Below are 17,692 nucleotides of genomic sequence, written 5' to 3'. Positions count from 1 at the left end.
ATAAAGAGGCTCACACTGTTATACACAGCCTGGCTGCTTGTCACAGACTATTGAGCTATTATCAAGATCTGTCTTACTGAATAGAATGAGTTGACTCACACAGTGTGCAATCGCAGTGTCTCTGACTACAGTGATGAGAAAATAAATACACAGATGGACAATCCACGTCTTTTCCAATCAACTCAAAATAAACTAGTCATCTTAAAACTATCGAGTGGCCGATCTGCCACACTGAATCCTACTTTTGCCATCACCAGTGAAGATAATAATGTCCAGGGTCTAAAAGGAAGGTCAGGTGAGCAAAATGAGGTGATTGCAGGGGGGATGGGAGTGTCAGGATCTGGAATGAAGCGAGAAAAGTCTGAGGGCATCTGGTGGCTGGAAGGAGAACGGCAATGAAATGCATAGGCATGGGGAAGAGAGAGGTGAGTGGATTGAGGGAAGAATGGGACTGAGGCAGACCTTGTGACAATTTTCCTTATTATTAAATAAGGAAAATTGTCACAAGGTAAGATTTCTATTTCAAGGAATAGTTTGAGTGTAAGTATTCAGAGTGTGGGCTCAAGAGCAAATGTCTTATTTGGTATTTTATTCACCAATGTACACTATTTCCCTCCATAAAAGAAAATACTGAATACAGAATATCTTCATAAGGTCTGCCTCAGTCCCGTCGTTGGTGGCTGCATTATTTTTTATCATATTTGGACTTGTGTGGACTTGTGTTTTACACTTGTCTATTGAATTTCTGTGCTTTTATTTGTAGTTTTTAAAGAAACACTGTTTTCCACTGTTTCCCTAATTTTGAGAATAAACATTATCTTGGTCAATCTATAGAGGTTCTAGGCATCATGATAAAAACCTAGGTGGTGTTGCCGGCCCTATTTAAACACAACTTTACCCCAGTTACGAATGGACTGGAAGATCTGTACCTGCGTGGCCAAACCCTGGACATTTGCTGTACATGAACATCCTTACTGGTTTCTCCATGTTATCCATGAACAGACTAGCTACATGGCATATTATTTTCAACCCTTTATATTACTGCATTTAATACACAATGGGAACTACTATTTAGTTTCTCTTATTGTAAATACATACACCTCAAGTTGAAAACACTATTTTTAACAAACTTTTACAAATGAAATGAGATTTTCAGGGCCACTAGATGAAGTAGAATGAAACCTGTATCTTTTGAAGAAGCTGAATTTAATCTCAAGTGTATGCAAAGTACAAAAAAAGATTTAAAGTGCAACAGTGAAAAAGATTATGTTAGAGGAAACCCCAGAGACTAATACAACAGAACATTTGACATAAAAATTCCAAAAAGCTGTTAGTTTCCCACAAAACTCTAAAATGGACTGGACATTTTTTGAAGATCCTGTCTCAGATCTCAAGTAAATGTCAAATATAGACAAAAAATTGAAAGTCTAAAAAATGGGTAATGAGTTGTAACAGGACAACCCATTCAAGTAAAAAAAATCATGCCCGAAATCATAACTGGGTAATTAACATTTCTAAATATATGCTCCAGTACCTTTTTGGCATGAAGCTGATTAAAGAAAAATAACATGTATCCTTGTAATATAATGAACCGGAAATTTCATTATCAGCAGGACATTATTTTAAGTGTGTATAAAACTTCACACTTCACCCAAGGTGCGGGACTCCTTCAGGTATCTTCAATCTTCAAGTCCTGATGCCCTTGATTTTACAACATTGAAAATCATCTAATTCTCAAGAAGAGAAACAGTTAAAAGGGAAAATAGATGCAGAAAAAGACTTGTTCAACCTGTTCACTAGGATATGAAGGCCACTAATAAAGTCAATAAAGGTGATGTGCCCTGACAGCTTCAAAACACATTTAAGTGTTTTGTTTATGAAGAATGAAATTACCCATATGCACTAAGACTTAAATGTCAACTGTAATTCTGAAAGAAAGAGCCCTCAGCTTCACCTCAGCATTAAATGCCAGTTATTTAATTACAAGCCACAGACTAACAAGAAAGCCTTTTACTTTTATCATCACATGCAATTTTGTCTCCCTGAGTGGAAGGCAGAGACTACAGTATATGTGGCCTTTGAATCTCCGCATAAAAAACATGTCCACTAACCTCATGCAGCTGCATTCCACAGTGGTTGAGGGAACAGCGTAGCCTACGGGAACATGCAGGTGAAGCAGGATCAGCATGCTGCTACTAGAATATATCGTTATTGGCCCTTATCCAATTCTTTAGGCTATGAAAACAGCGGCAATGACATTGTCTTTAAAGTATGGGCCTACCTGGATGTAGCCTATCACATGGACCCAAGGAACGGGACAGCATAAACCTTGGCCTACAGAGTCAACAAGAAAAGGACGACTGTTGTGAATCGATGTTTGGTCATGATGAAGTTTGTGGCTTACTTCACCCTTCTCACCTCCGCAGCTCACGCAGGTCTGCTGAGAAACAGACAAACCTGCCCGCAGCTTTGCGATGCCTCTTATTGCCCTGTGCCACCGCAGGTCTGTTACTACGGGCAGGTGAAGGACAGGTGCGGGTGCTGCGTAGTGTGCGCTGCTGGGGAGGGTGATGCCTGCGGGGAGCGGAGCGGTGCCGGCCTCCCCTGCGGTGACGGGCTGCGGTGCGACTCTGTCCCGGGGGGGCTCCACAGCTGCGTGTGCGCCTCCTCCGGCCCGGTGTGCGGCAGCGACGGCAGGACTTACCCCAGCATCTGCCGCATGGCCGCTGAGAACAGGAGAGCCGAGCTCGGCGAGACCCCCCCGGTCATTTTGATCCAGAGGGGTTGGTGTGATTCAGGTAAGCTGTGTGATTAACTTTTCTTTCTTTCTTTTGTTAATGGAAAGTCTTTACTCATCCAATGTTGTTTAGGTTGACATAATAAAATATTTGATTAATAAATGTGTTGATCAGTATACTAATTTAAGTGGAATTATTATTAAGACTGTTACTTCTGCTTCTATACTCTACATAGGCATCTAATACAGCCTAATAACAATATAATAACTCCTTGCATTTCAATAGGGTCCTTGCATGTTTCATGCTGGGGCCCTAACAATAATAATAGCCTATGTATGTTATTACTAAAGCATACACTTGTCAAAACTCAGAAACATGAACAAAAAGCTGAAATCGCTGATGGATGCCTGTGAAAATAATTAAAAGTAGCCTAAGTTTAAACATAATTTTCTTATACAATGTTGCATCTACAGCTGTAATTATGGGCTACTTTGCAGATAAAACTACTCAAATGTCTTTAATTTGGTTAAAATGAACTACCTATTGACAAGCTACAACATTAAAATCTTATGTAGGCCTACTGTTAATGCATTAACTATAAACAGTGGTGGACAGTAACTAAGTACATTTTCTCAAGTGCTGCCTACAAATTAGAGGTATACTTTACTCAAGTATTTTCTTCTTTTTATTACTCTCAGAGGGAGATATTGTACTTTTGACCTCACTGCATTTATCTGATAGCTTCAGTTAATAGTTACTTTACAAAGTGGGATTATTACACACAAAACATATGAGTTTGAAAAATATGATGTTTGTTATTAATTCAACTACTCAACAGTTTATACAAGTACAGCTAGTAGCCTATATTCATTGACTGACAGAAATTTAATTGCCAATTATTTTGAGACTTGTATAAGTAATTTTTCATGTAAAAACATTTCATGGTTCCAGCTTCACAAATGTGAAGGTTTGCTGCTTTTACTTTTGGTTATTTTAATGTTACTCATTTTGAGGTCTGGACCGACAAAACAAGCATTGTAAAGGTGTCACTTCAGGCTCTGGGTAATTTGGAGAACATTTTTCTGTATTTTAAAAAATTACTACTACTACTATCAATTAATAGAGAAAATTATCATCAGATTAATCCATAATGATAATAATCATTAACTGCAGTCTGATACAAAACAGTTAAACCTGAACCAACTACAACACTAAAATCCTGCTTTTACATTGATGCATGAGTAATAATAATCTAATTATATAATGTATAATAGTACAAGCAGGCAGGTCTAATTAAAGAGACTGTTGATTTATGGGAAGTGTACGATCCAGTGTCTTTGGAGTTTGAGCCATACTAAAGACTAAAAGTCCGGTAATCTCAAGTGAAAAGGGAAGCCAGTGCAGAAGGGTCTTAAACCTGCATTCCTTCTAATGGTCAGCAAGGGGCAACTCCACTGGTTGCAAAAAGAAGTCAGATTGTATACTATGTACCTACAGAGGGCTGCAGGCAGTAAAGAGGATAAAGGCTAGGCTCCACTGCAGCATTACAGGTGCTGGTCATATAATTAGAATATCATCAAAAAGTTGATTTATTTCAGTAATTCCACTTGTATAATGTATACATTCATTCCACACAGACTGATATATTTCAAGTGTTCATTCCTTTTATTTTTGATGATTATAACTGACAACTAATGAAAAAATTTGAATATTGTGAAAAGGTTCAATATTGAAGACACCTGGTGCCACACTCTAACCAGCTGATTAACTCAAAACACCTGCAAAGGCCTTTAAATGGTCTCTCAGTCTAGTTCTGTAGGCTACACAATCATGTGGAAGACTGCTGACTTGACAGCTGTCCAAAAGACGACCATTGACACCTTGCACAAGGAGGGCAAGACACAAAAGGTCATTGCTAAAGAGGCTGGCTGTTCACAGAGCTCTGTGTCCAAGCACATTAATAGAGAGGCGTAGGGAAGGAAAAGATGTGGTAGAAAAAAGTGTAAAAGCAATAGGGATAACCGCACCCTGAAGAGTATTGTGAAACAAAACCCATTCAAAAATGTGGGGGAGATTCACAAAGAGTGGACTGCAGCTGGAGTCAGTGCTTCAAGAACCACCACGCACAGACGTATGCAAGACATGGGTTTCAGCTGTCGCATTCCTTGTGTCAAGCCACTCTTGAACAAGACACAGCGTCAGAGGCGTCTCGCATGGGCTAAAGACAAAAAGGACTGGACTGATGCTGAGTGGTCCAAAGTTATGTTCTCTGATGAAAGTAAATTTTGCATTTCCTTTGGAAATCAAGGTCCCAGAGTCTGGAGGAAGAGAGGAGAGGCACAGAATCCACGTTGCTTGAAGTCCAGTGTGAAGTTTCCACAGTCAGTGATGGTTTGGGGTGCCATGTCATCTGCTGGTGTTGGTCCACTGTGTTTTCTGAGGTGCAAGGTCAACGCAGCCGTCTACCTGAAAGTTTTAGAGCACTTCATGCTTCCTGCTGCTGACCAACTTTATGGAGATGCAGATTTCATTTTCCAACAGGACTTGGCAACTGCACACAGTGCCAAAGCTACCAGTACCTGGTTTAAGGACCATGGTATCCCTGTTCTTAATTGGCCAGCAAACTCGCCTGACCTTAACCCTATTGAAAATCTATGGGGTATTGTGAAGAGGAAGATGCGATACGCCAGACCCAACAATGCAGAAGAGCTGAAGGCCACTATCAGAGCAACCTGGGCTCTCATAACACCTGAGCAATGCTACAGACTGATGGACTCCATGCCACGCCGCATTGCTGCAGTAATTCAGGCAAAAGGAGCCCCAACTAAGTATTGAGTGCTGTACATGCTCATACTTTTCATGTTCATACCAACATTTCTAAAAATCCTTTTTTTGTATTGGTCTTAAGTAATATTCTAATTTTCGGAGATACTGAATTTGGGATTTTCATTAGTTGTCAGTTTTAATCATCACAATTAAATGAAATAAACATTTGAAATATATCAGTCTGTGTGTAATGAATGAATGAATATAATATCCAAGTTTCACTTTTTGAATGGAATTACTGAAATAAATCAACTTTTTGATGATATTCTAATTATATGACCAGCACCTGTAGTTTTGATGATCATGTAACCGTTACCAGTGTTACCAAAAGAGTTACCAGTGTTAATGCACCTGAAATGTTTATGCATGCTTATCTTGCTGTTGGATGATGACCCGTCAGATGTAGAATTAACCCAGGAAACATTGATTAGTCCTGAACTGGAGTTCACCTTTAAACTTCAGCCATGAAGGAATTATGTTGCTAAAGAAGAGTCACTGTGCTCTGTAAAAATTCCCTTAACAAATAAAGGTTAAAAATATGATCAGATTATTCTATTTCCCTGGTGGGGGGCACTTGAAAAGCCCACTCATGTGCTCTTTAATTTGACTTGAGAAGCTAATAGGCCATTATTGAGCCTGTGCAAGACTCATATGTTGGATGAAAAAAAAAGGATATATATCTGGAAAATGTTTCTTCCCAGAAAGCTTTGATGTAGGGTGCTTCCACAGTTCTGCATATTCATGCTCAGAAGAGCAACAAGACAAAATGCAGTCACAAATTATCCAGTGATGGTGTTTAATTCTCCTGAGGGTATCCCAGCACCACACTGCTGTGCAAAAATATCCTCTTAATTTTCCCTGTCCTGTGCTATCCATTTTCATAACACGTAGTTTCTTATCGTAGCCAAAATTCATCATGCTTTAGACCTCCTCTTATATAAGAATGTATGCAAAACTCACAGACATGCGATGTAGAGGGAGCCATATAATATAACGTAAATAGTAAATAAAACAGAAACTTTCCTGTTAGGTAGTGTTTTCTTTTAATGAAGTCTGGTTACCAGTCAGAGTAGTCATATGACTGAAGGGAAACTCTGTGACCATTGACATAGGCCAGGATGTGACCAAAATGAACTGAGCCAGCCAGCATATAAAGGGTAAAAGCCATATAACTTTTTCCAGTGTAAAATTATAATGTGAAGTTGTGATAAAGAAAGACAACTCATCCTCACCTAATTAGATTTCCCCTCTTTGCCCACATGAAACTCGATGTGTCTGTTTTGGTCATTGAGCATCATGATTTCTGTCAGGAACATTGGTGTCAAATTGCAAGTGGAGATTTCCTGCTACAGTAAAACAATATAGCAAACAGAAAATACATAGCAACATGACCACTAACATAAAGTGAGCAAGGGAGTTAGGAGGACTAGTATAGTCAATACATGTTAGTCTTATTTCTACTACCTTTTGTCTTTTTTCTATCACAACAGCAGTATAGCTTTATATACTGGGGACCCCATTAGCCTTTTTTGTAAATAAGCAAACAATAAAGTTGAAGATCGTTTTACAAGGGGGTTTATGTAATGGGCTATTTCTTGGTCAGGACCAAGCAGCAGCCTCTGCTTAACCCAGTAAACACTTTCCTAATGAGTTTATGGTCTCAAACCTTTTTCAATACAGCATGATGTTCATTTTGTAAATCATGGTCCCATTTAGAGGAAAATAAACAATAAAGCAGGGTATGCTTTAGGGTGGGACTACCTTAGGATTGACAAGTTGCTATCATGACAACCTGTGAATCAGGCTAAAGGCGACTTGTATCCACTGCACTGTGTAAATTGAACATTGCGGTTGAACTAGCTTATATATGCTTCGTCGGCAGTTGGTCACATCCAGTGCCTGGTTGCAAAAAATCAACATGGCGACGGTCAATCTGCCAAACTCGAGGCTTCAAAAGGGCAGTCAACAAGCCAATGGGTGACGTCACTTTGACACCGTGGCAACTGGTCCAAGAAATAGTCCAACACATACAGTAACCCCTTGGAAAATGTCCAATTGTCATTTTCACTCTGTACGGTATAACGTGTTAAGTGAACCGGTGCTGGTAGATGGATTTTGTTGCATTTGGACAGAGCCAAGCTGTTTCTCCCTGTTTCCAGTCTTTATGGTGAGTTAAGCTAACCAGTTGCTGGCTGTAGCTTTGCATTCACCACACAGACAGTGATATCAGCCTGACTCTATAGTCAGTCTAGTCTTTACTCGGCAAGTGAATTCTTCCTGTAACTATTCCTTTAAAATTGTTATAATACCATGTCCACATTGGCCATGTAGTGACAGCAGCAGTTTGTAGGTGTCTTAAGAGCTCACTTTAAAAAAAATCTTTCTATCATTTAGCTGTTATATGAAAGTCACTTTACTGCCACTGGCCTTTTCTAAAAAGACATTTAGTCCAGTACCACTAGGATTTACTTTAATATTGGATGATTCCACACATTGCAATTCACGTCCAGTGCCAACATTCACTTGCAGTGCAGGAAGTTGTGTGCCTTTATTGTAATAAAAAAGTAGTTGAGGTTTGTCTATCAACACTGCAACAGCATATTTGAAACTGTGTGGTGGGGTTAAAGGTGAAAAAAAAAGCTAGGCTTAAACTGCCCCAGACATATATATTTAGCTCATTTTAAAACATATGGAAATCTGAAGACATAGCTTACATTGTCTTATAAATAAAGTCGATTGTGTTCTATATTCATGTATTTCAAATCAAAAACCAGCTGTCAACTGATACTAATGTTAGCTAACACTAACAGCAAAACCCCAGGCTGTAAATCCTTATGGACCAACAGCTGCCACCACAGAGCTGGCACAATATCATAGAAAAAATGAGTGTGTCTGTATATTTTAGCATGCTGATTGTTTTTTGTTCATTTATTGGATTTCCAGCAGAATGCATGCTGATTACATGTGTCAGTATGCGACCTCCAGCCACCGCTTGCCTCATCAAATCCACCAAAACAGACCTGTCAGGGATTAAAGGGTCAGTTCACCCAAAATACAATAAATATATGAATGAGAAAAACCTAAATCCATTTTCCCCCTTGCTACCAGGTAGAGATAAGGACAATGTGGCCCTGTGACTTGCAGATAGCAGTGTGTCAAGACACCTGTCAGTACATTTCATCACTTTCCACTGCTGCTCAGTAACCGGGTGATCAGGAAACAGACAAGTAACCAGTGTTGGCATCCTTTAACGTATGCTCTTCAACATCCACCATGACTGCTCGTACATTTAACCACTGGTTGTGTTCCCTGTTGAATGTTTTGCTTACTCCTATTAACTGAGATATTTTCATTACATTATTGCAATCAGTATTTAATTATGTTGAAAGCCTTGGTTTGTTCATCGATCTTTTAAAGCTTTAGGAAAAATGTCTTTGTCTGCAATTCATTAGATTCCAGCTTTATTTATACGTTTTGTCTTCTCCATAGGGAGCTGGGGTCCAACAACTCTTAATTTACTAATTTTACTGCAATATTTTATTATTTTTTAACTGTATATTTATATTATTATAAAATGCACTTGACAAAATGACAGAACCGGCCATGAATGTGCTCTAAGCTTGTTGTTAAAAAAAAAAAAAAGGAACCAGTAATGTGAAAAACTCATCTTAAGTACTTTAGTACTTCAGTTTTAACAAGAAAAGGACTTCTCTTAACCCTGTAATGGTCCCCTCCAGTTAAAAGCAGTGGACATGTACTATAAATACATAGATAAAAGTGCACCTACATTTGTCTCCATTAAAGTGAAAAAATGAAACATGACATGAAGAACTGAAATAATGGTCATATAAAAATAACAAAATGTCTTGATATGCAGTGCAATCTTTCAGATCAGACTAATTAATTAAATGTATGTACATTCTGTTTATTGAGTTTACTGTTCTCCTTGTTCTACCATTAGTGACATGTATTCAAACCAAGTATTTGTATCTTTGAGCTCTAACAAGACATACTGAATGCATCGCTTTCCTTATAATCAGCCATGTTTGGAGCTTGTAGGGATGAGCGAGTACACCATTAGCTGTATCTGTATCGTAGGCACAACTAAGCTGACATTGTTAATTTAAGCCAGCCATTTACATTGGTTGAAGTAGGAAACTATTTACCAAACAGCCTCAGAATGAGCTTCAGAGCAATAGTTTTTAACACAATAGCAAGAGAACTAACAAGTTTTTGTCTTTAATAAAAGTTCCCATATTTATTGTTCATTAGAAAAATAATATCCACACATTTACTCTGATGATACTCATACTAAAAAATGCCAGATACTCGTTTCAGCCAAGTACTCACTCAACCCTACTAGCTTGCACTCTTGTTCACTGCGTTTGATAGTGCACTACTACTTTTCTTTGTGCATTACTGCCACCACTATTCCACTTGCACAACACATTTTTCAGCAAGATATCTCTTACTAAATGTGCTCCAATTATGGTTGAGAAGACCTTAAAAAGAGGTAAAACATGGAACTATTTTGAAATAACACACATTCAGAAATGTTGAATTCTAGTGTTTGATCTGCGTTGCGTACTACGAGCAGATTTGCAATTGTTTTACAATTTGGAGACTCGATAGCAGATTAGATGACGTATCAAGTATAAGAGGTATTCATCTGATGGATGATCCACAATTGCACAAGTTGGCAAAGCCGTATAGGGTAATTGAGAGGATAGTGAAAGCGACATGATCTCCGTGCCAACGGGGAGCATACTGTTGATTTGTTAGTACAGCTCTCTGACAGGCAAAATAGCTGGTGTTCTGCCACAGTAGCTCTTGGCAATGGACACACTGTCATTTGCATTTAAGGCTGTTTTTGCACAGACAAGTTCATTTGTGCATCAGTCAGATGTGGTGGCTTCAGGAGAGGGACTGTGTGTTTGCTAAGAGAGCACAGGAGGAGGACGTTGGAGATATTATCAAGGGAGATCCCTTACACAAACACAAGTGCCCACAGCAGGTTGCATTTTAAATAAAACCCAACTGCTTTTGTGTCTAACCTTACATATCCACTTTTAGGCTCTCAAGCCTTCAACTCTTTTGATCAAAAAACAGCTAATAAACTGTATAAGTGGTGGCAAGGCAGCAGAGGTGGGAGGCACTGATCTATAATTTGATCTTTGCTTTTATGAAGAGGTTTGTTGCAGGTTGTGTGCCTGCAGTTACCACCGTAGAGCAGTGATTTGCCACAATTTGCTTGAGAAATAAGACATAGTGTCATGAGACAACTGAGACTCTGAAAATGCAGCCTAGTATTTACTCATATTATCAGAAATGAATGGCAAATTACCCTGTCTAAGCTCTTACTATTTTTGTAGCATCTTTGCCAATTTACATCTCAGTAAGTTCCAAAGGGGACACCGATGAAAGAATATCTGAAAAAGTGGATCCACTTTGAATTAACTGCAGTCTAAGGCCACACTAGCTGCTCTGTGAGTCTAAAGAAACGCTCAAATCAAAGGCAGACTGTGGTCACGGTCTGTCAACAGGTGGTCAGTTCAAACAGGTAAATAAAGCAAAAGACTGGAAATACAATTAAAAAGAAGGCCAGACCAAGGCACAATAGCCTATCGAGGGGATTAAGGGAAAGTGGCTTGTATATATTTTGAGGAGTTGATTAGGAGATTGGGAACAGGTGTACAGGTGTTTGTGGGCGTGACAGCTGGAGCAAACACTGAGCAGACTGTGAAAAAACAGGGAGTGGTAATGGCTGGTGAACTGACATAAGGAAAGAATACGGCATACAAGCAATGTAAAAGAGTACAACCAATAGACCACGGTGCCAGCATGGCTAAAAATAGTTTGAATAATTCCGATATTTTACAGATGTTCATCCATCACATGTTAGAGAAACTGAAAGGCCTAACCTGTGTTCTATGTCCTTGAAGGAATCCAACATCAAGAAAGTATGCGCTACAAGTTCAACTTCATTGCAGATGTGGTGGATAAGATTGTCCCAGCCGTAGTGCATCTGGAGCTTTTCCAAAGGTAAAACTAACTGAAGCAAGAACAAAAACACTCAAGTTCCTGCAGATGCCAAACGATGTTTCCCCTTCACCTTTTCTCTCGCCAGAGTGCCATTTTCCAGTGAGGACGTCTCTGTGTCGAGTGGCTCTGGGTTTGTAGTGTCAGAGGACGGCTGGATCGTCACCAATGCTCACGTACTCACCAACAAACAGCGGATAAAAGTTGAGCTAAAAAGCGGTTTGCAGTACGACGCTACAGTCAAGGACGTGGACCAGAAGATGGACATTGCACTCATCAAAATTGAACCAGATGTGAGTGCCCACTGTTTGCCCTCAGCTTTTAAAGGGCCTTTGACTAAGTTCTGCTTTGTGTTTTGCTAGCCTGGCAGCTTGTCATCAGCAGCTAACATCAAAGTGAATTAATCCTGTACACAAAGTGGGGCGGATATTCTTTGGAGAAAGTCAACAAGGGCCTTTGCCCATCAAAATTAAACTTTATTCCTTAACATGGTTAATTTGTCATCTGAATTCCTCTGGGGTATTTGGTCATGTCTTGTAAATTCAAAGCCTCAGGTATTATTTGCAAGTGCAGTTCTGAATAAAACATGTCACTGCTGAGACATGTTCTTACACAGCCAGCTGCTTTGTATGGTAGCGGGGACTCTACTCCCGACCACTTCAGTCAGACTCCACTCAGCATGAAGCAGATGATTAACATTTTTAGTACTGATCTGAATACTAGAATACCTCAAGATCAGAAGGAGTAAACCTAAGGAATCACTATATTTGACTGCTCTGTAGGTGAAGGAATTTGTCTTGAAACATCAAGGGAGTGGTGAAAGCCTTACACTGCTGTATCTCTCTGTGTTACATACCTTATAGAAGGAGCGCTAAAGCTTGCCTAAAAGGCAAATTTCTCAGAAGGCTTCATGCCCCGGGAGATGTGGCTATAAATTTGGCAGAGCATTACAATCCTCCCCAGAGATAAATGGTCTCTGCCTTGGATAAGAGGAGGCAGGCAGAGACAAGCTAAGACTGAGTTTAGTTTGGTTCATACTCAACAAATCCCATGTTAAAATCCCATAGAGTGGTGCTCTTAAAAGAAGCAAACACTCATTCAACACTCAAATTAAAGAAGAAGCAATGTTCTGTTTTGCATTGCAAAGCATTTAGTGACACTTTCCCAATGGACTTAATGGAAAATGATGTTAAGACTCAGGAACATAAGTTACATTCACAGGTTAGGTAAGTATTTAAAGTTTCACTGAGAAATTACTTCACTGATTTAGCATTGCACTCTGGATTCATGAAGGGCAGTTAAAAAATAAAGGTTCAGAATCGATTCACCAGAGATGATATCTTTATAATTCTATGCATACTTCTTCCTTGTCGAAACCTGGTGCCTTTGTATTACCTTATTACCAAAAATGCAACTTGACTGCTGACAGTTTGGTGTTAGATTTAGAGAGCGGCTGATGTAGCCTCAAGCTGCTAGCCTGAAGCAAAGATGAGGAGTGGGCTACAAAGGTCTGCTTAACTCTTTCTAACACCACACCCCCAGACTTTAAATTTTCATACTTGTAGTCTTTCACCCAAACTGACACTGACTCACGTGGCATTAAAAACATGACTTGAGGATATTTATCAGAGTTCAAACAGCTCCTTCTGGAGCCATAAATGGCATTAGCCACCTTTTTTTCACACATGTAGTATTATTCCCTAACACCTGTAAATAGATTCTGATGTGTAAAATCGGTGTTCCCATTTAATGTGCAGGATTAAACAAACTGTTCCGTAAACTGTATCTAGAAGTGCTTTGTCAAAGGCACCTGCACTTGCTTCAGATTCTGGAAGATTTGTTTACCTCCTATCTAAAAGGCTTCCTTCTGAAGAAGCCAATTAAATGTCATAAAGAATCTAAAGCAAGCAAGTCTATTGGTGAATAGAGCAGAATGTCTTGGCGCTTCTAAAACAACACAGCTATTAGTGACAACCAAGCCTTAGTGGTGGGTCAGTAGCACGTAGCCCCATCTTCCATCAGAGATGCTCACAAGTCTTTGCAATTAATGACAGATTTTTAACTACTCTAAGTCAACAAACCCTGCTGACTCTCAAACCCAGTGTAATGTAACTAAATAAAACTATAACGTTGCATGATCAACAATAAACTGTAACCTGTTTTTCACTTACAGAGCACAACCATGTAACGTGCAATGCAATTAATGACAGCTTATAAACAACCGTAAGTCAACACATCCCCCAGACTCTTAAACCAGTGTAACGTTATTACTAAATAAAACTGTAACTTTACATGATCAACAATAAACCTGTAAACTTTTTTGCAGCCAACGTTAATAATTAATGTAAAGGCAGCCCATGATGATTACGTTAATCGACCACCACAAGTTTGGCAAGAAAATAAATGCTCATTCATCTTTTCATAACGAATGACCTAACCTTTTGCTAGGTCGTAGCTAAAGCAAGAAGCAAGCTAACGTTAGATGGCCAACACTGAGCTAAACTCACCACAGGTTACTAACCTATTTTGCATTCAGCGCTTGTTTGTTTGGGTCTTGTTGTATGAAGTTTTAAAGTCAAAGTTTATGATAAATGGCTCAGCAGCTGCAGCTGTTTGTTGTCCTCTCTCACGTGTGGCCACACACAGCTGATACTACGTGTTACGTTAGCAGGTTATAGGTAAAGGAGTGAGGGAATAACAGTAAGCTCATCAGACGTTTCCTAAAAATAAACATTGTTCACGAGTCCCGCACCTCGAGTCTCAAGTCAAGTCTGAAGTCTTTTGAGGACGAGTCTCAAGTCGAGTCTGAAGTCACTGTGTGTGCGACTTAAGTCGGACTCAAGTCTGAGTCTCAAACTCGAGTCCCCATCGTTATTTTACAAATTACATGTTTGCAAAATGTGTATATCCAATATGTGATTTTTCCCATGTACACTATATTTCTCTTTTTGCAATAAAGATTCAAGGAGATAAAAAAAAAAAAAACTCTGATTATACTGACACCACATAAATGCATCATCAGTCACAGCTCCCTCCTCCCTTTGCAAGCATGTAGGAGAAGCTACGGTGGCCGACACGCGCTGTCGGCTCTTGTGCTAAATAATACATGTGGGCCTCCATTTGTCCAAATTTCTCCTTTTCTTACTTCTAATAAACAACTACTAACAACAACAAAACGACTACTACTACAAGTACCACTAACATTACTACTTCCTATTTATTTTCTTCTGCGTACATATTCAGCGTAGCCCGGCTCTGTAGAGCCGTTTGTCCATTCGGGCTACTGTAGAAACTTAGTGGTGCAACATGGCGACGTCCATGTAAGAGGACCCGCGGTGTATGTAGATAAAATGGCTTATTCTGATGGTTCATTATGTAAGGTCTTTATACACCACTAAAAACATAGTTATGGATATTATATTGCATTTCTGTCAATAGATCCTCCTAAATATTACACACTGAACACTTAAATAACCTTACTATGCCACGGTCATCTAATGAAGCAAATTTTGACATTATTTCACCCAGCATGTGTTCCTGTTACATTCATAAAATTGATTGTTGTCCTCTGCTGTTGGTCATCATGTCTTGTTGTGCCTTGCTGCAGAGGCCCCTGGCTGTGCTTCGTCTCGGCCAGTCCTCAGACCTGCGTCCCGGTGAGTTTGTGGTGGCGGTGGGAAGCCCTTTCTCCCTGCAGAACACCGTCACCACTGGGATTATCAGCAGTGCCCAACGCAACAGCCTGGAACTGGGTTTTAAGGACTCTGACATGGACTACATCCAAACTGACGCCATGATTAATGTCAGTGTGACCACAATTAGTAGTACAAACACAATCATTTCCTTTCTTGGCTCTGCATGTGATCTAGCGTGACAGTTTTAGTTCTACTTAAACAATGAGTAAGTAAGTGTTTTTGTTGCTCTGTTGATTCACAGTACGGCAACTCTGGTGGACCGCTTGTCAATTTGGTAAGAGGATTTATAGTGCTATATCATATGTGAAGGGATAATACCATTTCATTTGCATATTTGTTATGCTATGTAGGAGATCTTTTTGATGTTTTTATGACAGTGAGGACTGAGGTCATGAATTTGTTTTATTTAATACCCACAGTATCCAGTCTGCTCCCTCAGGTTCAAGATTAAGCCTCCCTCACAGTCCTGATTATGGAGGCCTTTGTATTGTTTCTGCGGAATAAAATCATACAGATGGTACATTCATCTATTAAGGTGGTTGCCGCCAGCATCCTTTCCCTAAAAATGCTCTTATTTCTAAAGGAAAACAGTTGCCATGCCAACGGTGCATTTTATAGATAGTCCTTCACTGTGAAAACACAGATAAGTGACTACAATAACCAAAACTGATGGTTTTTGTTGTAGGTAAAAGGAACACTTAAGGGATAGTTCTGGATTTTGGAAGTGGGGGTTGTATGAGAGACTTATCCATAGTCAGTGTATTACCTGCAGTAGATGGCGGACAGTGTAGTGTATTTTAGCCACCTGAAAGTAATAAATGAAATGAGTCACCACACAACCAGAAAGTTTCCCCTCTCTCTCTTTCAGCCTGTTCAATGTCCTTCTGCAGAGGTTCTTCTGTATCCACAGGTTTGAAAAGGTATCCCCTTATGTCCACAGTGGACAGAATTTTGGCGTTGGCGTTCTTTCATTCGTTGTCACTTAATAAACCTCTGAAAGTCTCACCCAAACAGTTGACCTTCGGTGGCGTTATACAGTTGCACTTGTCCATAGGAATAAGTGGCGCATATGCATGCGTAGGAATGTAGTTCCAAAGGAAATGGCTGTCTGACGCAAGGCTATGCGCTTACAATATTCTAAATACAGTGTGCACTCGAACTGATATTGATTTTTTTTAAGTGGCTCTGATGTTTTGCTGCTGACCCTGTCCAACGCAGTACATTGTTTAGCTTCCATGCCCGTACAACTCTCAGGTAATACACTGACTATGGATAAGCAGAGCCAGACCGTCCAATACGCTCATTATGCATGTCGCTTAGGGACCGGCAAAGTAAACAAAAGCCCCGCCTCATTCTCTTGTCAAAGCAAATGTCAATGTTTACAGCTTTGATGAGAGGATGTAGAGGGACTATCCTTGGGCATCAAAAAAACTGAATGAGGGTGAATTATGGGAACAGCAGTCAGGTAAACTTGTGTTTTCTCCTCTCAAAGTCTGATGTCAGCAGAAAACAATGATGTTAAATTATTGTGCTGGCTTGCAGTGAATCTCTCTTCAGTCTTTCTGTCTTGCTTACCCAGCTGGACATTGCATCTCTTGGTCGGTCTCTGTCTTGGTTGCTTGCCAGACTTTGTGCCTGACCAACGTTAGAGTGAAATACAACTATTTATCACGTTTGATAAACGCCGACTGGAAACGGGGTTTATAAACTGCAGCTCAGAAAAGGTAACCGCGTCACGCTGGACCATGCGTTCATATGCAAGTGCACGAAATGAAACTTGAGCATTCTAGCAGCAACCAGCCTAGACAATACTGTGATGTGATGGCACTCCTCATAGGCGCACATCATTTTAAAACCAGAAAATGATTATCTGTTTCTTAGTCAAGGTTTAGTTACAACTCAGGACTAATGCAAGATGGAAAGCAAAGACTCTGAACCTGACTATAAAAATGTTGATAAGCAGGGCAATCATCTCTCAGTAAATAATAAGCCTCACATATTCAGCCAAGTCATTGTACAGTGGGGGGAAAAAAGTATTTGACCCCTTGCTGATTTTGCAGGTTTGCCCACTTACAAAGAATGCAACAATCTACAATTTTAATCATATGTACATTCTAACAATGAAAGACAGAATCCCAAAGAAAATCCCAGAAAATCACATCATATGAATTTATAAAAATTGATAACCATCTGATGAGGAAAAACAAGTATTTGACCCCCTACCAAACAGCATGTTAATATTTTGTAGAAAAGCCATTATTGGCCAGCACAGATGTCAAACGGTTTTTATAGTTGGTGACAAGGTTTGTGCACATTTCGGCAGGGATGTTGGCCCACTCCTCCCTGCAGACGGCCTCCAAATCATTCAGGTTCCGAGGTTGTCGCCTGGCAACT

At 39.7% G+C, this 17,692-nt stretch overlaps 1 protein-coding gene across 3 annotated transcripts in view; it reads left to right on the top strand.

Moving 5' to 3' along the window:
• Nucleotides 1-2,383: 2,383 nt before the first annotated feature.
• htra4 (HtrA serine peptidase 4) overlaps nt 2,384-17,692 on the top strand; it is a 19,971-nt gene continuing 4,662 nt past the window's right edge. Inside the window, exons 1-5 of one of the 3 annotated variants that reach the window (XM_046036148.1) lie at nt 2,384-2,798; nt 11,507-11,606; nt 11,692-11,896; nt 15,211-15,405; nt 15,540-15,572. In XM_046036148.1, the coding sequence (XP_045892104.1) occupies nt 2,384-2,798; nt 11,507-11,606; nt 11,692-11,896; nt 15,211-15,405; nt 15,540-15,572 (948 nt within the window). The other 2 variants (XM_046036149.1, XM_046036150.1) reach the window with 2 other exon arrangements.

Source organism: Micropterus dolomieu, linkage group LG21, assembly GCF_021292245.1.
Source record: "Micropterus dolomieu isolate WLL.071019.BEF.003 ecotype Adirondacks linkage group LG21, ASM2129224v1, whole genome shotgun sequence".
Lineage (NCBI taxonomy): Eukaryota > Metazoa > Chordata > Actinopteri > Centrarchiformes > Centrarchidae > Micropterus > Micropterus dolomieu.
This window is presented reverse-complemented; position numbering and strand designations above follow the sequence as displayed.